The sequence below is a fragment of the Nuphar pumila genome, chromosome 4 (assembly GCF_984573655.1).
Source record: "Nuphar pumila chromosome 4, dmNupPumi1.hap1.1, whole genome shotgun sequence".
NCBI lineage: Eukaryota > Viridiplantae > Streptophyta > Magnoliopsida > Nymphaeales > Nymphaeaceae > Nuphar > Nuphar pumila.
In genome coordinates this window covers 124,471,675-124,498,545 of record NC_143252.1, presented here as the reverse complement: position 1 = coordinate 124,498,545, position 26,871 = coordinate 124,471,675, and the positions used below count along the sequence as shown (strand labels likewise).

Genomic DNA, 26,871 nt, shown 5'->3' with positions numbered 1-26,871 from the left:
CATAAGCTAATTGTTTATATAGAGGTACTCTTAGTTTGAGTCCAAGTCCTACCCATAATCCATCTAACATTCAAGAGACACTTTACTTGAACGTACCAAATTGATATAATCCCACCTCATAGTTACTGGAAGCTTCTTGCTACTGATTCCTTGGAAGCTCACTTGGGAAAGGAAACTCTTAGCTTCCTCGAAATGAGTGGAAGTTTTGGGAGACCTGCTTCTCAAGTATGATCAACTCAAATTCTTTGTGAGAAACTCACTTTCTCTTCGTTTTAGAAATCAATTATCTGTTGCTTTCTTGGTGTTTCTCTCGCTTCTTGACAATAACTGTTTATGGTTTTGTATTTGTGTTTATGTCTTTTTTTTATTTGTTTCTGCCCGCGCTTTATATTGCTTTTTATGCATTTCCTTCTCATTTTTCATGTTATCTCGCTTCTCGCTTCTCGCTTCATACTACATTTTTAACACTCCCTTCTCCGCTTCCGCTTGAGGCATCGCTTCTCGTATCTATTTGGTTTCGTATCTATTTGGTTTCTTGATAACTATGCTCAGCTCATCACACCACCGCCACCAAGCCGCGCTGCTCCGAGCCCGTCTCTGCATTAGGAAGTAAACAAAACCAGACCGAGCTCAACCGCGCCCACTTTCAAGGATTACCTCCGCCAGACTCCTTCCCTTGTAATTGTGTTGGGTTTAGAGTTTTACATACTTTGGTTTCAGGGTACCGCCAAACCCTCTTCAAGCGGTAGCAGAGAGAACGAGACGACGACGACGACGTGACGTTGGAAGAGGAAGAAGAAGAATCCAAAGAACCATCCGTTTCATTTTTTTAGGGTTTTCGGCAGCGCAAAAACCTTCCGAATCTCTCTCGAAGTGAGCAGCTACCCGAGGAATTGGATCAGAAGACAAGGCGGCGGCGGGCTAAACGAAACGAGCCAGGGGAGACATTGATCCTACCGGATTAGGGTTGTTTTTTCTCTTGGATCCGCCGAGCGATGGAGTATGTCAACTCCAACAACCACGAGGGGAAGCGGAAGAGGGACGCCTTCGAGCCCGACGTTGCGGAGAACGGGGGCGTCGATTTCGCCCTCCTGGAGGAGATCGAGCGATCGCAGAGCTCCGTGGAGGCGATCGACGCCCGCGCAGTGAAGAAGCTGGTCCTCTCCTTCGAGCGGCGCCTCAGCAGCAACCTCGAGGCCCGCCTCAAGTACCCGGACCAGCCCGAGAAGTTCGCCGACTCGGAGGTGGAGCTCCACGAGGAGATCGAAAAACTCAAGATCCTGGCCGGCGCCCCCGAGCTCTATCCGGAGCTCGTCCAGTTGAACGCCATCCCGTCGGTGCTGGGCCTCCTGACGCATGATAACACAGACATAGCCATTGACGTTGTCGGCCTCCTCCGCGATCTCACTGATGAGGACGTGGTCGAGGACAGCGACGAAGGCGCACAGGTCCTCGTTGACGCTCTGGTGGAGAACAACGCCCTTGAGTCGCTGGTCCAGAACCTTGGCCGCCTTGACGAGTCCGACCCCGATGAGATGAGCGCGGTGTACAACACGCTGGCAACAATCGAGAACTTGATTGAGGTGAAGCCGGCGGTTGCAGAGCTCGTTTGCGAGCGGACGAAGCTCCTGCGGTGGCTGCAGACCAGGATCAAGGCACGCGAGTTTGATAGCAACAAGCAGTATGCAGCAGAGATCCTCGCGATACTTCTGCAGAGTAGTGCCGCGAACCAGAGGCGGCTTGGACAGCTGAACGGCGTGGATACTATCCTCCAGGCTGTAGCCATGTACAAGTCGAGGGATCCAAAAAGTGCCGATGAGGAGGAGATGGTGGAAAACCTGTTTGATTGCTTATGCAGCTTGGTGATGCCAGTGGAAAACAAAGAGAAATTCGTGAATTCTGAAGGGGTGGAGTTGATGATCATCATCATGAAGCAGAAGAAATCTGCATATGGGTCCGCAATCAGGGTGCTTAATTTCTCCATCACCAAGTACCCGCGTGCCTGCGAACGATTCATCGATGTGTTGGGGCTAAAAACAGCGTTTGCTGCATTCATGGGAAAGGTAAGTTTGATCCTTCTGACCCATATCTATTTGGGGTGCCTCGTCTAGCAAAATCATTAGTTTAGCATCTTCTTTACTCGTACATATTCTTGGCTTAACCTGCACAAAATCATTTGTTGGTCCTTTTTCCTGCCACAAGACATTATCTATTTGGAGGACTTTGTTTTTTCTGTTACTTAAACCTTATGAGTTTTCTACATTTGTAGTGCCTACTAGCTTTGACGTGATGCACCACTTTACAAGCGGACTCTAGTTGTATATTTGCATGGGTTACTTTTTTGTGTACAAAGTTACAAACTACGAGCGCCTAATCCAAATCGTCCTACACGAATCTGGCTTCTGCATTTTTAGCGCCACTTTCATCCTGCCTGTTTATGGTTCTATCTTAGTATGGATAATTTGCTGACCTTTTGCAGTTAATTTTGTATGGTCATCTTGTGAAAAGCGAGTCCTTCTCCATTATTCAACAAAGGGTATTTCTTTTTTCCATGAGGAACGGGGAAATCACCCCGTGATTAGAGACCTAGTCGCGCTGGCTATGCTTGCTGTACTTATGGTCACTTTCTTGACAATGCAACCCCCGGCGTGCCCCTTTCCCCAAGGTAGTCCCCTTTCTTTGGCATGAGCAAGGGGCATAATACCCTTGCCCTTTCTCATATTCAAGGTTTTGATGCCCGTGGGAATGGAATCCTGACCACCCGTCCAGCAGCCAAGGCCCAGCAAAGGGTATTTGTGATGGCTTTCAAAAGTTTGTGATATTGTCATCACTTCATCTGTGGAATAGAAATTTAGGAATAGGTTTCAACCCTAAGCCAAAAATTTAAGGTGACATCTTTTGAAGGTATTCAGTTTTTCTTTACTAAGTTACTTTTATACAGCACCCTATCCCTTTGTTTTTCTTTCTTGACCATGGTGAACAACTCATTTCAGTGTCCTTGGTTTGCTTTGGGAATGTATATTCAGGTTCCTGTGCACAAGAAGAATAAGAAAGAAAGCTACCAGGAGGAGTTGGAAGAGCGTATTGTGTCACTCATTGCATCGTTATTTGGTAAGAAGGCAAGTCAATTTTCAGAGCCTAGTTTGTAAAAAGCTTTTTTATGGATTCAATGTACATCATTGACACCAAGATTGAAGAGAGTGCTATTTTTTATTTTCCAAGTCAAATGAAAACAATAACTTTAGCTTACATCTCACACATCTTTTGTTAAAAACCTTTTGCTATTGTTTAAATAGTAGCTGATAAGGATAACTGTCTTTTTGCTTATTTTGGGCCCTGTTTGTAGGCATGCTCATAGACGTTCTACTTGGCATTTTTCTTGAGTTTTTTCGATAAACAATTCTTCATTATTCTCGTATATTTTTCTTTTTTGTGGCTTTCAAAAAAATATATATTTGACAGTTCTAAAACTTTTAAATTTGGGCATGTAGGCATTAGTAGGGATGGATTTGAGAGTATCTATGGAGGCTATGGTATAGGAGTAAGAAACGAAAGTGGAGAAAGGATTTTAGATTTTGGTTTGTCCTTGTTATGATCTTAGCAAACACTTGGTTTAGGAAGAGGGAGTCTTACCTAGTAACATTTAAAAGTGGGGTTAATACGAGTCAGATAGATTTTTTCCTACTTAGAAAGAAAGATAGGAGTTGTTGCATCGATTGTAAGGTTATACCGGGAGAAAGTGTAGCTACACAACATAGAGTCTTAATTTTAGATCTTAGAATTAGACAATGCCGCAAAAGGGATAGACATATGATAGATCCTAGAATTAAGTGGTGGGCACTGAAAGGAGCTAAACAAAGAATGTTTGTAGAGCAGGTAGTTAAGGAAGCTGATTGGTGTCTCGAGGAGGATTCAGAATCAATGTGGAATAAGATAGCGGGTGGCATGAGAAAGGTGGCTAAGGAGGTATTGGGTGAGTCTAAAGGCGGTGCACCGCTAGGTAAGGATACATCGTGGTGGAACGAGGATGTCAAATTAGATATTAAGGTTAAAAGAGAGTGTTATAAAAATCTAAGTAAGAGTCGTGATAATGAGAATTTGGAGAAGTATATGATAGCAAAGAAGGAAGCTAAAAAAGTAGTTTAGAACGCGAGGGATAAGGTATATAAGGAGGTTTATGACAAATTGGATACCAAAGAGGGCGAGAAAGATATTTATAGGCTTGCAAAGATGAGAGACAGGAAATCGAGGGATCTGGGTATGGTTAGATGTATCAAAGATGAAACACAAAGGGTTTTAGTCAAAGATGAGGAGATTAAGGAGAGATGGAAAAATTATTTTGATAAGCTATTTAATGGAAGTCATGCTCAGGATCTTGGAGACTTGTCCATTCCTTTTCATGAGATGAATCGTGACTTCATGCGCAAGATTCAAAAGAAAGAAATTGCAGAGGCTTTGAAGAAAATGAAATCAAGAAGGGCAGTTGGCCCAGATGGTATACCTATCGAGGCTTGGAAATGCTTGGGAGAGAAAGGTTTAGAATGATTGACAAATCTTTTTAACAAGATTTGGCGGACAAATAAGATGCCTAATGAGTGGAGGAAGAGTACTTTGGTGCCTCTATATAAGAATAAGGGTCATATACAAGATTGCGCAAACTATCGTGGTATAAAACTCATGAGTCATACTATGAAACTTTGGGAGAGGGTGATTGAGTTTAGGTTGAGGAAGGTTGTCATGATATCAGAGAATCAACTTGGTTTTATGCCTGGAAGATCAACTATGGAAGCTATACATATTCTTAAACAACTTATTGAGAGAAATAGAGAGAGGAACAAAGATTTGCATATGGTTTTTATTGATTTGGAGAAGGCATACGATAGAGTACCTAGGGACGTTCTCTGGTGGACAATGATGAAGAAAGGTGTTTCTCTCAAGTACATTAGTATAATTAAAGATATATATGAAGGAATAGTAACCAATGTCCGCACTTGTGGAGGGGTGACAACCAATTTTCCTATAACGGTTGGGTTACATCAAGGATCTGCTTTAAGCCCTTTCCTATTTGCTATAGTGATGGATGAGCTTACGAGATCAATTCAAGAAAATGTGTCATGGTGTATGTTGTTTGCTGATGATATTGTTTTGATTGATGAGTCTAGAGTTGGGGTTAATGCTAAGTTAGAATTATGGAAAAAGACATTGGAAGCAAGAGGTTTTAAGTTGAGTAGGAGTAAGACAGAATATATGGAATGTCGGTTTAGTAAGCAACGAAGTAGTGATGAAAGTGTAGTGAAGCTTGGTGAGCAAGAAATACCGGAGTATGATTGTTTCAAATATTTGGCATCTATAATTCAAAAGTATGGAGAAATTGATGGAGATGTAAATCATAGGATAAAGGTTGGGTGGATGAAATGAAAAAGTGCAACTGGAATGTTGTGCGATCGTAGAATGCCATTGTGGTTGAAGGAAAAGTTTTATAGGACGACTATTAGGCCCGCTTTACTGTATGGTACGGAATGTTGGGCTGCCAAGAGACATCATATTCAAAAAATGAGTGTAGCTGAGATGCGTATGCTGAGATGGATGTGTGGAAATACAATAAAAGATAAGATTCAAAATGAGGAGATACGTAAGAAGTTAGGTGTTGCACCCGTTGAAAATAAGATGAGAGAGAATCGTTTACGGTGGTTTGAGCATATTCGGCGAAGGCCTAATGATGCTCCAGTTAGAAGGATGGAGAAATGAGAAAATATATTAGCTAAAAGAGGTCGGGCTAGGCCTAGGAAGACATGGATGGAGGTGATAGGAAAGTATATGAATGCTTTGAACCTCACCGAGGACATGACATTGGATATAAATGATTGGAGGAGAAGGATTCATGTGGCAGACCCAGAATGATTTTCTTTTTTTGGTTCATATCACCGACCCCAATTGTTTTGGGATGAAGGCGTAGTTGTTGTTGTTGTTATTTTCCTATTATGAGGCAGACCCCAAGTACCAGATTGTTGGCTATTAAATTTTATTGCCTATGCTTTACTTCCCTCTCATTTCTTGAAACACAATAATATTGTTGCAACTTTTTATCCATTACTAGCAAAAAGTCTTACAAATTGATAAAGGTGTCTAGAAATAGAAGATTAATTTAAATAAGTTATGAATTTAAATAAGTTGTGAACTCACTTTGACAACTTTTCTCTCTTTCTCTCTCTCTCTTTGCAACACTACCAACAGAAGCCAACTTGAATCTAACAAGAAAGCGATACCATCTAGCCGAGGATAAGTTGCCAATTGCAACGATCTTGAGATGGTCCTTTTGGTTTTGAAAGCATAAAAAAATTATCTGTATCTAAATGGCACAGGCTATATGAGCAAAACCATTATGAGAAAAGAGAGGTCAGTAGAAGACGGTAGGGGGTGTAAGACTCAAGATGTTCAGAAGGTAAGCCTTAGGTGCTGCACTAGAGGATCTGGTGACGACTCCTAGGGTGTGTGTAATCATCAATGGGCTGTTTCTATCCAACTTAGCTGTATCTGAATCAGTGGAATTTGAAGCTTATGAAATGAGAAGGTGCGATGCGATGTCTGGACAGTCACCCCAAGGACTGGAGAAATATTTTTTCATTAACCTATGAGGCATGTTGGTCTCTTGTTATCTTTGCAAGCGTCCTCTTTGAGCCCCTTTGTAAAATGGAACAAGGATTGTTAGAATGCTTTTGGGAAAGATTAAAGATTTGCCAGCTTGCAAGCTTTAGAAGAGAGGAATGCTATTTTGTGGATCTAGTAGGAGGAACAACCCAAATCTTGTTGTGGTTAGGTATAGACAGAGGAGCTTGAGGAAAAAAGAATTTGAAGGGAGCAACAGTGACTCTTCGGCAATGATTGAGGTCACTATTCTTATTGATTCTATTTCAGTTGTCCTGAAGCTGTCAAAAAGCATCCTCCCTACTCTTGTACATAGGGTGCACACAGTGGTTTTGGGATTTATTTGTTTGTCATTGGAGATTGCGAGTCATCTTAAACTTTTCTGTTTGAAAATTTCAGTGGGGTGGGAAGATGAGGAAGTGGCTGATAGTGTTAGCAATTCTAGGCTAAGGCTAGACCAGACACAAGATTGATCTTTAATTGTCTTTTACAATGTTGTAAATAGCATATCGAAACCCATATCACATGAGCCTCAAATACATGTATATTGTACTGTGTCGTATCATATCAGACGATACAAGAAAAACTTGAATTAAAACCACAAAAATATAAAAAATTACAAAAATAGAGAAAAATCTCCAAAATATTCAAAATAAATCAGAAAAAATTATAGAATGCAATAGACAATTATGAGTAACTAAACATAAACATGCACTAGTAAAACATTGGATATGATATTGATAACACTCCTAATAAACATTTAACAAAAGTCACAAGAGAAAAAAAGGAAAAGCAAACTTAAAATAAAAAAAAGAGTTTTTTCCCAAAAATATTTTGTCTCTGGCGATAATTTGAAAATATTGCGATACTTTTGATATATCGGCGATATCAGTGTCAGTGGTTTAGATCAATGGTGGAATAGGTTTGTTGGAGATGCTCCTTTATTATCTAGGATTGCACAAAGTATATTGAGTCAGGGATGCAATGCAAGTGGATGCAAGAGAAATTGGAGTTTTTTTAGTGCATACACACAAAGAAAATGAATAGATTAGAGCACTCTTGATTAAATGATCTTTGTATTTGTCGCCTACTACATGAGATTGAAGCAAAGGTAACATTAAAATGCATGTTACTGGATCCACTTTAATACAACTTGTATTCTAATTAATATCTTAATATTGCAAACAAATACAAAAAGAATCAAGAAGACGCCAGAGGAGCAACTACAATCCCATCAGTATTGACAACCTCGATATATTAGATGAGTGGGTAGAAGAAGAGCGGAGATGGAGGCTCAAGTGGATGACGACAATGGTTATGATGGCCCATAGATGAATGTGGATGAAAGGTGAGAAGAAGACAACTCAGAAGAAGAAGGTTCATCATTTGAATATCGTTTTCGTTATGATTGATAGATTAGAATGCTTCTTTGTTGTTTTGTTATATAATATATAACTTTCATATCAAACATTCATGCAACCTGGCAACAATATCTAAAGCAAACTTAGATTGAGTCAACAGACAACCTCTAAAAGAATAAACAACTTTTATATTAAGATTTTTTTAAAAAACCCAAATCAGTCATTTTAAAATGTGCTTTGAGAAGCTTTTTAATGTGTTTAACTCCCTGTTTATCACTTCTAGTGATGATCATATTGTCCACGTAGAGGAGAATATAATAGTACATGCATTAGAAATCTTAAAAAAAAATTTTGTATAAGTTAGACAAGATTGAAATCCAACATCAAGCATAACTTGACTAAACCTGTCATACCAAGCCTTTGGGTCTTGTTTAAGACCATATAGGGCCTTGTCCAAACGAAAAGCTTCTCTTTTAGGGATAACTATGCCATGAGGTGTTTTATATAAACTTTTTCAACCAAATTTTCAGTAAGAAAAATGTTTTTAACATTCATTTGATATATAGGCCATTTTTTCACAGAGGTAAGGGCTATTAAGGTCCTAGCTGTGGTCATTCTAGCAACTATAGCAAATGTTTTTTTATAATTTATTTCATACTCTTGGGAATATTCCTTGACAACTAATCTAGCTTTTCTACCTTTCAAGAGTTTGATCACTTTTGGTTTTAACCTTATCTACCCATCGACAACCTATAGGTTTTTTTCTGGGGGAATGTATTGGACAATCCAAGTATTCGCCTTTTCTAAGGCATCTAATTGCACTCTCATAGCTTCTACCCATCCAGGATGTTCCTTTGCTTCAACATAGTTGAAAGGTTTTCTATATAGAAATGTATTAATGCAATGTAAGCTTGATGCTTAGGTGAAAAGGACTCATATAATACAATTTTTTTAAGATTTTTTGATACTCTAGATGACCTTCTAGTTTGTATTCCTACATGGTTTTCATCATTGGTATACTTTTCAAGAGCACATGGATATTCAGAATTACCACGCCTAGAATATTGAATACAATCTTGATTCTTGTGAGATTGTTCTTCACTCATCACATCACTTTTAACTTCTTGATCTTCATCAATATCACAATCACCAATCTTTGGAATTAAATAAAAAAAAAGAATAATAATTTATTTTCTTAGTTTTTTCAATTTCAAAAAAACTTTCATTTTCTAAAAAGGATACATTCCTTGAAACATATAACCTTTTAGTTCTAAAGTCAAAACATCTATAACCTTTTTGATGATTTGCATATCTCGAGGAGAGAGTTTGCCATTTTTGTCGGTAAAAACAAAACACTTACATCCAAAAACTTTCATTCTAGATTAATTTGGGACTTGTTTGAAAAGTTTTTCAATAGGAAACACATTTTTCTAAGAAGAAGGTGGCATTAGCTTAATAAGATAAACTACAGCTAACGTGGCTTTAGCTAAAAAATCTTTAGGTACTTGGTTTGTAACAAGTAAAGTTCTTGTTGTTTCTATAATATGCTTATGTTTCTTTTAAGCTAAACTATTTTGTTAAGTGGTATAAGGATAAGATTTTTGATGTATGATACCATGTAGGTCTAGTTAATCTTTAAATTCTTTTGATAAAAACTCTCTTTCTGAATCAGTGCGAAAGATGAAAATATCATTCTTGAATTATTTTTTGACTAAACTGTGAAATATTTGAAAATGTGAGAAAACTTCAGACTTGTTTAAGGAAATAAATCTAAGCGTGTGGTAAAATCATCAACAAAATTTACATAATACATAAAACCACCCTTTAATATAACAGGTGTTGGGCTCCATACATCCGAATGTATTAACTTAAGTGGTCTAGAAGAAATAAAGGTTCTTTCTTGAAATAATAATCTTTTCATTTTGCCATGAATACCATTTCACATATAAAATTTTCAAAATTACAAAAAATTTTCATCTTTGAAAAAACATGAATTTTCGATATACTAAGATGGCTAAGTCTCTTATGCCATACATCCAAATCCAATTTCTGAACATTGCAACAAAATGTATTTTGGGTATTTCCAAAAAGTTCATGTAGTATAAGCCTCATTTTCTATGGCCTTCCCCAATCAACTTCCTTGACTGACGATCCTGCAATCGACAATCACGAGAGGAGAATAAAACATTACATCCATGGTCAGATAATTGAGAAACAGATAAAAGATTTAAGTTCAATTTAGAAATATATCTAATTTTTGGAATAGAAAATCTTTTTGAATTTTGAAAAATGTTTTCAAAATTTTCTATTCTTTTTATCTCAAGAGATGTTCCATCAATAGTGAAAACATTTGACCCACTTGAATTTTGACATTCGGATAACATATCACCATTTGATGTCATATGAAAAGAGGCACCTGAATCAAGAAGTCAAAGAGATTTACCATGATCGAAAAAGCCGAAGGAAGAGATCGTAACTCCAGTGGATGAGGATGCTCATTTGAGTAGAGGTTGAAAAGCCTCCACTAATTGTGTCAAGGACATGCTTTCAATAGATGGATCTTGTGTGATTTTTACATCACTTGACCCTTGTGGAGGTCCAACAGAGGCAACCTTTTTTTCGTAAGGTTTCTTTAATTAATGACAATATGTTTTCACATGTCCCGGTTCATGACACTAGTAACAAATAACTTTCTTTCTTTCATACTCATTGCCTTGCTTCTCATAATTTGGCCTTCCATAGTGTGGTGACTTGTAGGTACGAACATAGTTTCTTGGTCTAGATATGGCTAGAATTGAGTCATCATCACTCTTAGAGATTTACTTTTTAAGCCTATTATCGTTCATACTTAATTCTTCTATAGTATCTTTTATCAAAAGGACTTTCGATGAAGAAGAACAGATTTGGTGGATTCAAACTCCGATCTCAACTCATTAATAAATTGGTAAAAATGCTTCGCATTTATTTGATTTTGTCTGAGTTGTATGTCTTCTGGACAATGCCACTTTGGTTTAAGAAGAGTGAACTCTTCCCACAGTTCAGACAAACTATTCTAGTATTCTTTAATGATTTTGTCTCTTTGAACTATATTCCGTATCCTATCTTGCAAGTTGCACACATGTGCGATATCTTTAAGAGAATACATTTTCTTAATATAATCTTATGCATTGTTTTCATGTTCGAATTTAGCAAGACTTGAGCACTTCTTAATGTCAATACTACTAATGAGTCAAGACCAGGGTTACCAAAAGCGCCATAGGACATGGGGAAGCGCAAAATGTGGCGCTTTCGAAACATGATGGGAAGCGCCAAAAAAAATAGGGAATGACGCTTTTCCCTCACTTCCCCTTCTTTTTTCATTTTTTTGCGTTTTCATTTTTGTTTTTCTTTTTTTTCCTCTTTTTTCACATCTCCCTCATTTCCTAGGTCGCTTTCGGTTCGCTTTTAGGTTGCTTCTCTTCTCGCTTCTGAGACGATTCCTAGTTCGCTTCTAAATCGTCCTTTGCTTTCCGCCTCCTAAAATTTTACAAGTGCCTCGCTTCCTGCTTTTGCTTTCTGAATCGCTTCCGGCTCTTGCTTCTCCGATTGACAACTCTGACCAAGACATAATCTTGGCATGTTCCATTCTCCATTCATTCCACTTTTTCTCATAAGTGGTTATTGTCTTATTTTTCTCAACCTTCGTAAGAGGTACCTCTTTCTCACCTTCTACTATGGTAATGATTAGTTTGGGTTCCGGATCGGTCCCATCCACTAATCCCGATAACGCTTTTCCTCATATGAGATGCTTTACAATTGAAACCTATGTTACATAGTTTGAATCATTGAGATTGATGGGTTTTATGGTGACATTTTCAGTCATCCATTTTACAAGGATAAAGAAAAAGAAAAAAGACTAGAGAGAAGGATAAAAAGTATAGAGGAGAGAACAAGAGCAATGGTGGAAATCACAAGCACTCCACCACCAAGTAAACGCCACCAATCAAGAGCACAAACACTCATTTTCCACGCAAGCACCGCCGATCTATTACTTGAAAAACAATTATGATCTTACTATCACTTGAATATGAAATTGCATGAGAATTTCAACACTTTCAAATTTGGAGTGACATGCTTCCCAATTTACCAAAAACAATTTCAGCTTGATCACCAATCTCTCGTACCATGTGAGGAAATGAGTTCCTTTAAAGATGTTCACTCAATCACCAAGAGTGGACACTCAAGAGAGTTTCACCAAAATACCAAAAAGAATACTCAAAGAACCACAAATGGGTTCACTCACAAACACCCACTAAAGGAAAATAAAAACAAGAGATATAAAATAATGATTTTATTTATCTCAACATATGCAAGAAGCATTACATTGTAGTGGGGCTTTGCCCCATATTTATTCACAATTGAAGGAGGGGACCCCAACGGTTCCCTATGTTGACTAGTCAACATGTGTTGACTAGTTCACATTCAACCAAAAAATTAAAGAAACTAAAAGAAACTATTCCTAGTTACATTACATATTATATATGTATATTTTTAACAAGTTTGTCTCGTTTTTCATTTAAAACAAAACATTTGCAGCCAAAAGCCCTCAACCTACTATAATCAGGTTGAACACAAAAAAGTTTGTCAACAAGGGTAATATTTTTTAATAAGGATGATGACATACGATTTATTAGATAAACAATAGTGAGAGCTACCTCGACCCATAAGTTTTTTGGAACATTGTTTGAAATAAGAGGGTTCTAGCAGTTTCTATTATATGTCTATGTTTTCATTTTGCTAGACCATTTTGTTGATGGACATTAGGACAAGACCTTTGGTGACGAATGCCAATTAAATCAAGATAATTTTTGAAATTATTTGAAACACTCTCCCCCTAAATCAGTTCGAAAGATAGATATGTTAGAATTAAATTGATTTTTAATTATGGCATGAAAATTTTAAAATAATGAAAAGCTTCTAACTTATGCCTAAGAAAATAAATCCAAGTATATATAGAGAAATCATCCACAAACACAATATAATAAGAAAATCTGCCTTTAGAGGCAATGGGGGCTGGACCCCAAACATCCGAGTGCACCAATTTGAAGGATCGAGAATAAATGAAATTTTGTTTGGCAAATGGAAGCAGTGTTTTAAAACTCGCCGAGTCAACTCGTTGACTCGGCTGACTCGGCTCGGCTTGCCCCTCCAGCGAGTCAACCCGGCAAGGCAAACTCGGTTTGCCAAAACTCGGGCTTGACTCGGCCTGACTCGGGCGAGTTTTGGGATGTTTGAAATTTGTTTTTTGAGTTTCAAATTACAGTTTCGAAATATATAAGTACATATATTTTAACAAGGGTTACCCTCAGATTTTGTATAAAAAAGAAAAAAAATCATTTAAAGATAAAAAAGCATTTAAATCCATAGAATAAAATCGCCATGTTGTTCGAACTACTGTTCACCCTGTGTTATCAACTTATTCTAGCAAAATATTTTAAAGAAATGATTCTCACTATATATGGTGGGTCAACTGTGCCTATGGGAAGTCACATTTAGGTTTCATCATCCATTTGTTATGTGAACAAGCATTGTACATATTCAAATATTAGTAGTCTTTTTATAGTTGTGCCATTAATATATTTCCTGCATAGTTTTATACATGAGAAAATTGCTTATTTATGTTGATATTGGGCATTCTGTAAACTTTCAATATGCACATATATCCCTGTTTTACATTTATGGATTTGTTAGAGAGGGAATTAAAACTTTTAAAACAAGCTAGCATATATGATTGGCCATTTTAGGAACCTTAGTTAGTAGCATACTGAACTCATGGTGACCAAATCCTCTAATTCAAGTCATGAATTAGTCAAAGTGCTTGTATACTATAGATATCAAATTCAATTATTCAAGCAAACCTTTATAGCTCTTTGCAGTTGTTTTTATATTCTTACAGACATTTGGAGACTATGTTTACTCAAAAACATGGTTTCAGACAAATTATATATTGTTTTTCTTTTAAAATCAAAAGTTAACAAAACCCGGTCCGAGTCACCGAGTTGACCCGCCGAGTCACGAGTCAATAAAGAACGAGTCGAGTTTCGAGTCACGGGTTTTAAAACCTTGAATGGAAGTGACTTCACTTTTACAAGTATGCAATCGATACAATTAGAATTTTCTTCAATACAAAAAATTTTCAAACAAGAAAAATATTGAACTTTGGATTTACAAGGATGTCGTAAACGTTTATGCCAAAGTTCATAGTCACTATTTTTGGCAATATTACAAGTTTTTTGGATAATTCAATAAAGTTTATGTAGTAGAGGCTTCCTTCTCTATGGCCTTGCCCAATCAATTTTCTTGATCGACGATGTTGCACCCAATCATTTGAAGAGAAGGAAACATCACACCCATGGTCAGAAATTTGAGAAACATGAAGAAAATTTAAACTCAATTTTGGAATATGTCTAACATTTGAAACCATTTTTTTTTTGAGTTTCCAAGAGGTTTGTCAATATTCCCTATGCCTTTTTATCTGTAAAAGGGTTCCATTGGCCGTAGAGAAAAAAGTCATTTAAATTGGTGCAACAATAAGAAAGAACATTAACATTTGGGTTCATATGAAAGGATGCTCCCGAATCCAAGAGCCAAGAATCTATACCGGGAGGAGAAGTAATGATCGTGACACCAGTGGTGGTGAAAGGAGCTTTAAGGAGAGCGATTGAAGGGCCTCCACCAATTGAGACGAGAGAGAACAAATGGTTTTGGATCCATCATCAAACCCTCTTGTTTGTTCTTCTTGGGAAGGAACCAAAGCCACCCTTTTCTCGTCCACCTTCTTCAATTTGGGGCAATTATGTTTGATATACCCCGTTTTTTTACAAAAGTGGCAAATGATTTTCTTCTTTCCTTCACCATCTTGTTGAAATTTGTTAAAGTGAGAAGGTTTGTAGGTTCTAACATTCGAACTGGGCCTAGACACGGCTAACACGGTTTCTTTGGATTCTTTAGGATCTATAAAAGATTTGAGCCTTATTTCCTCCGTACAAACTTCCACCAATATCTCATGTATTGAGAGAACCTCTTTTCTATGTATAATAGCAATACGAACTTGTTCATATTCGGATCTCAACCCTTTCATGAATTTGAAGAATTGTCTTGAACACATTTCTTCCATTGCTTCACATCATTAAGTGTGTCCCATATGAAATCATGCCTAGCCATCTCATCCCATAGTCTTTTCAATTTGCCATAATATTCTCTCACTGATTGGTCACCTTGCTTGCATGAATGGATCTTCTCTAAGTTCCCCCAAGTAGGCGACATCTTTTTATGTATATATTTCTTTTAGAAATATCCGTGCCTCATCAGCCCTTTCATAGTTCAAGATGTTGCCACATAGATCTTCGTCCATGCTATTTATGAACTATAAAAGGACCTTAGCATGACCCACTTCCAAATCTCTCAAGGATTTTTGATAATCAGACATAGCCTTCTTTCTCTCACTATCTTTTAATGCTTTCTCCACTCCATTTACATTTTTTGTAAGTACAAGTTGGGGTTCCAAAGTTAAACCATCCACAAGTTCCCATAGTTCCTTTTCAACAAGGAGCTTCTTCATCGGTGTGGCACATCTATGATAGTTGTTTTCATTGAATTTGATGTGGGTGATGATAACAACTTCTTTGTCGGCCATGGAGATGAAAAGAAAAAAGTGGAGGGAGAAAAAGGATGGGGGATGCACGAGCAATGATGACACCACAAACACTTGGAGTGAACCCCACCGATTCTTGAGTCACGATCCCAAGAGCAAAATACCAAGAGCCAATGGCTATGATACCATGTAATGAATTATCAAGAATTCAAAGATACAATGCCTACTAAGGGCAAGAATACAAATACACCCATAAAGGGGTGATCACAAAGGCAACACACTTAAAAAATAAATATTTTATTAACCAAATATGCATAAGGGAATGCATAAAAAATGCATAATTTACAAGAGGGACCAAGTCCCATATAAATTCAGGAGTGAAAAAGACTATCCGTTAGAACTTCCTAACGGCTAGTATATAGGTAGCTCTAACATAGCAAGCGCTAACGGCTAGCACAAAAGCAGCTCTGATGGGCAGCAAAAAAATAAAGAATGAACAAAAGATACAAATGTACAAAAGACAAGGACAAGACAAAAAACCTATTAAAGGAAAGGTCATACAAAAGACAAGTCATAAATACAAAACACAAAAGAAAAAAAACAACAAAAGGACAAAAAGATTTTACTAACCCAACATCTTTCTAATATTCTAACAGTGTATATATATATATATATATATTATTAACACTCTTGTTTAGGAATCCTCGTGTGCTCTCAGCCTTTGACCTCATTGAGACTTTTCCTTTGTCAAGTGGTAGAGGAATGACTTGGAGCAAGTTGTGGCATCAAGGATGCCTAATTGACTTCTTGCTCCCTTCAAAGGTGTACCGAGCTTCTCTTGGTTCAATAGTAGATGGGTCACGGGGATTATTCAAAGCTTACAAAAATGGCCTTCAAAAGTAGATGCCATTGGTAAAGCAAACTTCGATTCTCACCAGGATTAGATTTTTGGCCGTGGTGAGGTTGCTCAACCGCTAAGTGGGAGTCAATAGAGGAAGCTGTACTTATTTCCTTGCATGGGGAGTGGTTTGAAGATGTAGTATTACTTGCTGGGAGTGTAACGCTGGCACGAAGGCACTTGCTGGGTATGGATATCCTAAATAGATTATTGCTTCCAGGTGAATCCAAAGCTCCAAAAAAGAAGCAAAACTGGTTCGAGAGCTTAAAGTCCTAGGCATAGCTTCACTATCCTTGGGCGATTTGCAACATTCTCCTTATAGCTCAAGGGCTAACAGTGATAGCCTGAAATGGAGATTGGAGTGTGGAATGATCTAGCATTAAAGTATCATAAAAGACAGCTCTTTGTGGATAATTGGATCACGGCATATATATATATATATATATATTATAAAGTAAAACATACATATATATGAAAAAGATATATATGCCTATATAAGAAAAAATGCAGATATATATCCAGAAAGGCGTATATAATTATATATACTTATGCATGTGCAAAAAAACAAGTATATATAGATATGTGTGTGTGTGTGTGTGTCTTTAGGTACTCGTCAAACGAAAGAAATATGACAATGTTGTTCCCATAAATGGGCCCTAATGCCTTGGTGCATGACTCTAGGCAGTAAGGCTGCACTTAGTCTGACTAGGCAACCTAGTTGTAGCCTAGTCACAGATTTTGACTGCATAGATTGTAGCTTATAAATATTTTGATGGCAGTTTGACCTTTTAAGGGAAGTTGGGACATGTGCTGGGGCAACAATGATACATGTATGAACTTGGTTGCTTCATTTCATTGATCTTTGTTAGCACTGGTGGTGGGGGCATTTCCGAAGGGTGCCAATGGGGACATGCTCATCACCTAGAGCACAACTTAGTTGCATGGCTGGCGTTCATGGATAAAATAAACACATGAATTTGAAAAAATGGGGTCTTCATGAGACCAGCTGGTGTCTTATGCGTGCTCAAAATGAAGCAATCGCTGAACTCTGCTTTGCAAATACGCATCTTTAAAAGGATTTTCAGGTGGCCATGGCACAGCTTGGGTTTTGATGTTCTGGAGGTACATGTATCTGAAAGCTCATTATGGGTCCATTGCAATTAATTCACAGTGAATGATTAAAATATGTTTGGAAATGCTGGCTCCTTAGGCGTGTGTTAAGAAAGGAATTCACCTTCATGCTAAAGCTATTTATAGTTCAATTCTATTATACGTGTATTTGCTGCTTAATGATAGATGCAAGGACGTAACCTAACTTCGTGAGGTCACTTTTCTTCTTTTTATTAGTTGATGGCAAATGTCTTACCTACCAACCAATGTTTTAAGAATCGTATCGGAACCCCCTATTGGAAAGCCTAGTGCTACGGGTGTATTGTACTGTATCGTATTGCATTTTAAGATGCGAAAAACTCATTTAAAAAACAACAAAAAAACACAAAAAATCAAAGAAATCTCCAAAAAAACAGAAAAGTTTAGGAAAAATCATATAATGCAATGAAAAAAAAGAATTCAAGTATAAGCATTATGAATAATTAAACAAGCACATGCATTAGTAAAACATTCGAAATGAAACTAATAACATTGTTAACAACAAACGATACAAGCATGCTGTATCGTATTTCATCTTAAGATGAGAAAAACTCATTTCAAAAATAACAAAAAGACACAAAAAAAATTCTCCAAAAAATTAGAAAAGTTCAAGAAAAATCATATGATGCAATAGAAAAAAAAATCAAATATAAGCATTATGAACAATTAAACAAGCACATGCATTAGTAAAACATTCGAAATGAAACTAATAACACTGCTAACAACAAAAGTTACAAGCATGATTGTTTACTATTAACGAGTCACACATTACATGACAAAACAAAAGAAAAAACATCCTAATCTATCTATATTCATCAATCATGACGAAAATGATGGCAAAATGCTGGATCCTCTTCTTCTGAGTTGTCTCCTTTTTCTTCATTTAACTTTGGGCCAACATAATAATTTTCATCCTCCACTTCAGTAGCCTCCATCTCTGCCTCCAGTGGCTTTCAGTTTTCACCATCATTGAGGATGCCTAGCTCTTCTTCCACCTACTCATCCAATATCTCAATGTTGTTAACACTGATAGGGTTGTAGCTGTTGCTCTTATGGCATCTTCTTGATTCTTTTTGTATGTGTCTGCATCATTCAAATATTAATTATATGAATATAAAACTGCAGATTTTATCAATTAAATTCACTAACATATATCTTAATGTTACATTTGCCGCAATCACATGTTGTAGGCAGCGTTATCAGTATCGTATCATATTGTGTGATGATGTATGCTGAATCATTGTATTGGTGCATGAATTGATACATCACTCATATCTTTTTATAAGATTATCAGTTCTTATTGAACCTATTGTATGATACAAGGGTGTATTGTACTGTATAGTATGATACAACTTGTATTGTACGAGTTAATTGTAATTGTTTAAAGCTTTTCCAGTGCTAGAAAAGTGGTGATCGACCACTTAGAGATGTCCTTCTTAAGTCTTTATGGGACATTTGACCCAATTTTCCACCTTCTCTCTCTCCAAACCTCATTTTCTATATCCATTGAATTTTGAAACCAAATCAACTTCAAAAACTAAGGTTTTTGCTAGATTCAAGTCCTAGAGGTGTGATCAACCCCAAATCTACACAGTTCCATACCAAGCAACCTTTTTTTTGACCTCTAACCATCAAACCTGAGCATTAGGGGTTTAATTTGTGTGAGATTGAAGTTTTAAGAAGGTTGAAAGCATGAAAACCAAGGGTAAACTCGTTTCCTTTGTTATTTCAAGACATTTCTTCATTTTCGTCTTTATCCCTTTTTTTTCTTACCCCTAGGTGTATTGTTGAGCTTATTTCTGCTTATTTTCACCTTAAATCCCATATTTTTGTGTTAAGCAAAAATCATGCCCTAAGAGGTCCATGGAGGGTAGAGGATGCCTCCCAAATGATTTAGCATGGAAATATTGCAAACTGCTAGACCTGAGGGAGGGTTTCAGAGGGATAGTAAATGTAATTTTTATTTTTTTGTGATGCATAGTGGATTCTATATATTTAAATGTCATATCTTGGGCTATAGCAATTCCATCATAAGATTATGTACCCATCATATTCCCACTGAGGTTCATCTTGAGCTTCTTACAATCCTTATAGAAGACAACAAAGTAAGTGTTTAAGTACATGCAACATTTGTCGCAGAAAAACTGCTAGAAGTCGTCCATATGATTAACAAGAAGACGATGACTCATCGACGTCTCAGGCTAGTAGGCAGCAAACGGAGAAAATCATTGAGCTATATATATATATATATATATATATATATTAGGGTGCTTCTATGGTGGTAATGTACCACCATAGCTTTTGGTGGTGCACACATGATTTACATAGATCTAAGTGCTAAAAGCAAAATCTAACCGTTGGATCATGTTTAGCATGTTCTATTTATAATTTTCATGTGTTAAAGTTGACTCAAATATGATGTTTCATACCGTTTTTAAACCACTCTTATTTTTATGAATTGTGAGCCTTTGATTTTCACCTTCTTAAAAATGGAATCCTATATTGTATTAGACATGATAAAACCGTCTAATATAGTAAATAAACCATGCTAAATACATATGTACGGTTAGATTTACCATTTGGTGGCTAGATCTCTATAAATAAGAGTGTTACCATGGTACACAACCACCATATATTTTCCCATACATACACATATCATGGCTCATATATATATATATATATATATATATATATATATATATATATATCTGTGTGTGTATTTGAGCTTTAGTTTGTAACTTTGTGTGGCCTTTGGTTATGACATCCTCTTATGTACACTTTTGACTTTTGTATGTACTAATATTTTATTTTAAGTTTAATTAATTACATTTGTGATCATTAGATTTAGCAATGGCACGACGTGTTGATGACCTGACATGGAGTATTGTGAGGTTGTTGACAGTATTTTTGCGCATGATGTTTTGAGATGTAGATTGTCATTTATTGATTGGTGGGGATTTGCATCTTATCAAGTAGCACTTTGCTTGGGAACCTGGTGGGCCAGTGCGACCATGTGTTCAAACTTCAGACGGGTTGCAATGCTCACTAATCTGAATGAGATAAATTGGAGAGAAGAAATATTACAAGTATTGGCACGGACACAACATTCATGCATTGACACAACAGAAAGCAAATAATAAATCAAATGAGGAGCAATACGAGGCACAACAAGATGTCATCCCTGATTATGAACGTGAAATATTTGATGACGAAGACAAGTGATGAGTCTTGTTTTTTTGAGTCTTTTGACATTTGTAGTCATGTAGTGAATTATATAATTAACTTATATGTTATTGACTTTATATTAGTGAACTTTGAGTGATGAGTCTTGTTGTTTAGAGTCTTTTGACTTTTGTAGTCATGTAGTAAATTTCTATGTTATTGACTTTATTTATTGAACTTTTAAGTTATATGTTATTGACTTTATATAGTGAACTACTCAACTCTATTTCATGTTAATCACTTGTTAATAGCCTATATTTATTTTTATTTGATTGCTTGATTTAAGGCTTTTTCTCATGCTTAAATTTATTTTCTTGTATTCTATGATTTTTTAAGTTTTAGATTTTTTTTTTTAATTTTTTTGCAAAATTAAGTGTTTCCCCCCGTATCTTATGATACAATACAACACGGTGCAATACACACATATCCTTAGCCTTTTCGATATGGGTACAATAGTTACAACATTGATTGTAGGTGACATAAAATATCATTCAATCTTGGTGCTCTAACTTGTTACTTTTCTTTGTGTAGAAGGGCTAAAAAAACTCCAGTTTCTCTCATATCCATCAGTGTGTTAAAATATATGTAATACCTATATATATATATTATATATATATATATATATATATATATATATATATATATATATATATAGTTCTCATTCACTACTCGATGAGGGGTAGTTTTGTAATCTCGCCCAATAAGGGCATTTTAGACTTTTTCCTTTTCTTCTTTTTTCCTTTTTCTTTTTCTATTTTTTCCTTTTTCTTTTTTTGTCTTTTTTTTATTTCTTTTTGTGCATTTAATGCACAGCCATTGGGAGCCCCAACAAAGAGTCGTTGGGCCCCCAACGGTCACAATTGTGACCGTTGGGAGCCCAACGACTCCTTGTTGGGACTCCCAATGGTCCCTCTCTCTTGCTTTTCTCTAACTCTCCCTCACTCCTCTCTTGCCTATAAATAAGTGGGGTCTCCCCCTTTGTAATGAGTGGCTTCTTCAAGCCCTTTTGTGCATTTATAAGATTTTATGCTTTCTAGCCATTATTGGCTTTTGTGTATGTCCTCTTTTGGACTTGTTCTTTGATTTCTATGTGTGAATGTCCATTGTAGGACATACATTTCTTTTCCGCATATTTCATTACATGGTATCAGAGCCTTGGTTGTGCTCTTGATTCATATTGCTAGTTGTCTTGTTTTATCTCTCTTTGTTTGTCCTCCATTTTTGATTATATAATGGAAGGAGAACAAAAGATTGATCTCTCCTTCAAGCTCAATGGTACTAACTACATGATGTGGGCCGCCGCCATGGAGAACGACCTCAAGGGTAAAAAGCTTTGGGGATACGTTATGGGCACCATTAGGGAACCTCAACTTCAACTTACGAAAATTGATGGTGATCAAGAAAAAGCTCTAGAAGGAAATGCTCGCATGAAAGCTATTGAAGATCACCAATCCAAGGTAGAAGATTGGGAAAGTAAGCATGCAAAAATTTTTGCATGGTTCATGAACAACGTGGAGTTAAAGATTTGCGCCAACATTGCTAAATTCCGCCTAGCAAATGAAGCATGGTTCTTTATGAAAGGTATGTATACCCAAAAAGACCTTGCTCGTCAATTCTTCATCCAAGAAAAAATTCGTACCATTAAGCAAGGTGAAATGAGTGTAAGAGATTACTATAGCACTCTTGGCCCTTTGTGGGATGAGCTATCCCTTCTTGAACCCAAATGGGTATCAAGTGAAGATGTTGAAATGAGGAGAGAACAAATGGAGAAAAAACACTTTTTTCAATTTTTACATGGGCTTAGGCCCGAATATGAACAAGTTAGGTCCTCCCTCCTTCATAGATCCAAACCACTTCCATTGGAAGATGCCATAGCCGAAATATGCCAAGAAGAAACACGTCTTGGCATGATTAAAGGAGGAGATGAAGTTCTTGCCGTGTCTAAACCCGGCAATCATATGAAAGCATATAAGCCTCCACACTTTGGGAGGCAAAATAACTATAATGGCAATTATAGGAAAGCCATTTGCCATCATTGCCAAGAACCGGGTCATATAAGACCTAATTGTCCAAAGATAAATGAACCTCCAAAAGGTAAAGTTGCTATTATTGAAGAAATCCCACAAAAGAAGGAGGAGACAATGAAAGGGAAAGAGTCCTTCTCCCTTGCTCAACTATCCGAAGCACTACAAATTCTACTCAAGTCGCCATCAACTTCGGGAGCCGCCATTGCCTCTTCTTCTCCTCCAGGTACGCCTTCTTGGATCCTTGACTCTGGAGCATCTTTTCATATGACCCCTATTGAAAATGGACTATCCAATGTATGTAGCAACTCCAAAAATTCCTTTGTTTCCACCGCCGATGGTACCTCTTTACAAGTTAAAAGTTTTGGAACCTTAGATTTTTCAAAAGATTTTTTTGTGCCAAATGTAAGAGTAGTACCTCAACTTAATTTAAATCTTTTATCGGTCTCCCAAATATGTGATCATGGATGTGAAATCTCCTTCTCAACCAAGGATTGTTCTATACAGGATCTCCAGTCCGGGAAGCGGATTGGGCAAGGCCACAGGAGGGGAGATCTCTACTACATGACCCACTTGAAACTTCCTACTAACTCATTTTGTAATCATGTCCAAGATAAAAATATAGAAACTTGGCATCAAAGACTTGGACATCCAAGCTTCTAAAAAATGTACTCCTTTCCCTTTGGAAAGAAATTTTGTAATGAGAAACATTTTGTTTGCAAGAGTTGTATTTTTGGAAAAATGAAATCCACCCCATTTCCAAAGAGAACATTTGTGTCAAAAAGACCCTTTGAATTAGTTCATTCGGATGTTTGGGGTCCTTCTCCGGTCATATCAAAAGGAGGATACTCATATTATGTTACTTTCATTGATGATTTCACTCGATATGTGTGGATCTATTTTCTCAATCTAAAATCCGAAGTTTTTAACTTCTTTAAAAAATTTCATATGATTGTCAAAAATCAATTTTCAACTAATATCTCCATTCTTCGATCCGATTCCGGTGGAGAATATCTATCAAATGAATTTCAAGAATATTTGGAAACCAATGGAATTTGTCATCAAAGGTCATGTCCTAGGACTCCCCAACAAAACGGTCTAGCCGAAAGAAAGCATAGACACATCTTGGAAACCACTAGGACTCTTCTTATTTCCAAAGAAATTCCAAAATGCTATTGGGCCGAAGCCGCCTTAACCTCCACTTATTTGATAAATAGAATGATATCCTCATCCCTACAAAATATATCTCCATATGAAAAACTTTTTGAAAGAACACCCGATTTTAATAGATTAAGAATTTTTGGGTGTAAGTGCTTTGTCCTTACACATAAAAGAGATAAGTTATCTCCCAAAGCTATCGAATGTGTGTTCTTAGGATACGGAGAAAATCAAAAGGGTTTTAGGTGCTTCGATCCCAAAAGCAACAAACTATATGTATCCAAAGATGTTACATTTTTAGAAAATGAGAACGGTTTTGAGAAAAATAAAGATATTGATGAAAGCGAATATGCTTTCTTATTTGATCTTCTCTCTCAAGAAGATGTGACTCCTCACGAAGAGGATGTTCCTAATGATTTAGAGGATACTCCTCTTAGTAATGTTGAAAATGCAAGTAATGATGTTGAAAATAGGACCATTCAAACCTATGCTAGGCGTGGTCAAGAAACTCCCATTAGCGCTTTAGAAAAATATTCTCAAAATTCCAACATAGAAGAAACCTCTTTAAGGAGATCTAGCCGGATCTCCAATCCTCCTAATAGGTTTGTTTATTATGAGTCCCTAACACCTAAATATAGGACATGCCTAATTGCATTACACTCTTATCATGAACCGTCACACTATAATGAAGCCATGAAACTTGAACTTAGTGCCCTTGAAAAGGCTAAAACTTGGGAAATAACCTCATTACCCACTGGAAAGAAGTCTATTGGATGTAGATGGGTCTTCAAAATTAAAACTAAAAGTGATGGGTCATTGGAACGTTATAAAGCTAGGTTGGTAGCCAAAGGATATGCTCAAGAGTACGGAATAGACTATGAAGAAACCTTTGCTCCCGTAGCTAGAATGACTAGTGTTAGAACTCTTATTGCGGTTGCATCCGTTAAAAAATGGCCTATCTATCAATTGGATGTTAAGAACGTATTTCTTAATGGCGAACTAAGTGAAGAGGTCTATATGGATCCTCCACCAGGAGTATCTATTGGTGAAAACAAAATTCTTAAACTAAAAAAGGCACTATATGGGTTAAAACAAGCTCCAAAAGCTTGGCATGACAGATTTAGTACTGTAATGACTGGCTTAAATTTTCGTTCATGTTATACTGACACTGCGTTATTTGTGAAAAGTGCAGGGTCCTCTGTAGTTATTCTACTACTATATGTTGATGATATGATCATCACTGGAAGTGATGAGCAAGGAATCCATGATATTAAGAAAATTTTAAAAGAAAATTTTGACATGTCTGACCTTGGTTTCTTAAGATATTTTCTAGGTATTGAAGTTGCATATTCACCTCGAGGGTACATCCTCTCTCAGATGAAACTTGCTGCTGACATTTGTGCCAAGTCTGGAATTTCGGATGATAAGAAGACAGAAACCCCTGAGGTTATCAATGCAAAGCTGAGACTGGAAGATGGGACACTTCTTGAGAATCCTACTCCCTACCGTCAACTCGTTGGGTCTCTGACATACTTATCCATCACTCGGCCAGACATAGCTCATGCAGTTCACTCCGTCAGTCAGTTTCAACATGCACCTACAACTGTGCACATGAGTGCAGTCTTAAGAATTGTCAGATATATTAAAAACACCATAACTAAGGGAGTTTTTCTTTCCTCTTCATCATCCCTTGATTTAATTGCTTATACAGATGCTGATTGGGGAGGAAATCCCAATGATAGAGTCTCAACCACTGGTTTTTGTGTTTTCCTAGGTGACTCTATGATTTCTTGGAGATGCAAGAAGCAGCATAAAGTATAATTGTCCTCAACTAAAGCGGAATATCGTGCAATGACCACTACAACCATGGAGCTTGTGTGGCTTAGAAGTCTCCTCTGTGATATGGGCATCGTCATCTCAATTCCGTCGAAGATGTGTTGCGATAACAAGAGTGCTATCTATATTGCAAGCAACCACACCTTCCATGAGCGTACTAAACACATTGAGATGGATTGCCACTATGTTCGAGATGAATACCTAAAAGGAACCATAGCACTGCCCTATGTCACATCCGAGTACCAGTTGGCGGACTTTTTCACCAAAGCTCTTGCTGCTCCTCGTTTCATGTTTCTTCTCAACAAGCTTTCCGTTGTATCCCCGTAAAGCTTGAGGGAGGGTGTTAAAATATATGTAATACCTATATATATATATATATATATAGTTCTCATTCACTACCCGATGAGGGGTAGTTTTGTAATCTCGCCCAATAAGGGCATTTTAGACTTTTTCCTTTTCTTCTTTTTTCCTTTTTCTTTTTCTATTTTTTCCTTTTTCTTTTTTTGTCTTTTTTTTATTTCTTTTTGTGCATTTAATGCACAGCCATTGGGGGCCCCAACAAAGAGTCGTTGGGCCCCCAACGGTCACAATTGTGACCGTTGGGAGCCCAACGACTCCTTGTTGGGACTCCCAATGGTCCCTCTCTCTTGCTTTTCTCTAACTCTCCCTCACTCCTCTCTTGCCTATAAATAAGTGGGGTCTCCCCCTTTGTAATGAGTGGCTTCTTCAAGCCCTTTTGTGCATTTATAAGATTTTATGCTTTCTAGCCATTATTGGCTTTTGTGTATGTCCTCTTTTGGACTTGTTCTTTGATTTCTATGTGTGAATGTCCATTGTAGGACATACATTTCTTTTCCGCATATTTCATTACACAGTGTTGCATCCCCAGCTCAATATATGTTGAGCAAACATAGAGAATGCGGGAGCATCTCCATTAGACCTACT

General features: G+C 37.0%; 1 protein-coding gene across 1 annotated transcript in view; it reads left to right on the top strand.

Annotated features, from left to right (window-relative positions):
* Window positions 1-488: 488 nt before the first annotated feature.
* The window catches only part of LOC149840913 (ARM repeat superfamily protein), a 39,302-nt gene continuing 12,919 nt past the window's right edge, over window positions 489-26,871 (top strand). The window contains exons 1-2 of the mRNA XM_090003457.1: window positions 489-2,063; window positions 3,027-3,111. Coding sequence (XP_089859583.1) covers window positions 996-2,063; window positions 3,027-3,111 — 1,153 coding nt within the window. The 5' untranslated portion in view covers window positions 489-995. The remainder of the gene's footprint in view (window positions 2,064-3,026; window positions 3,112-26,871) is intronic.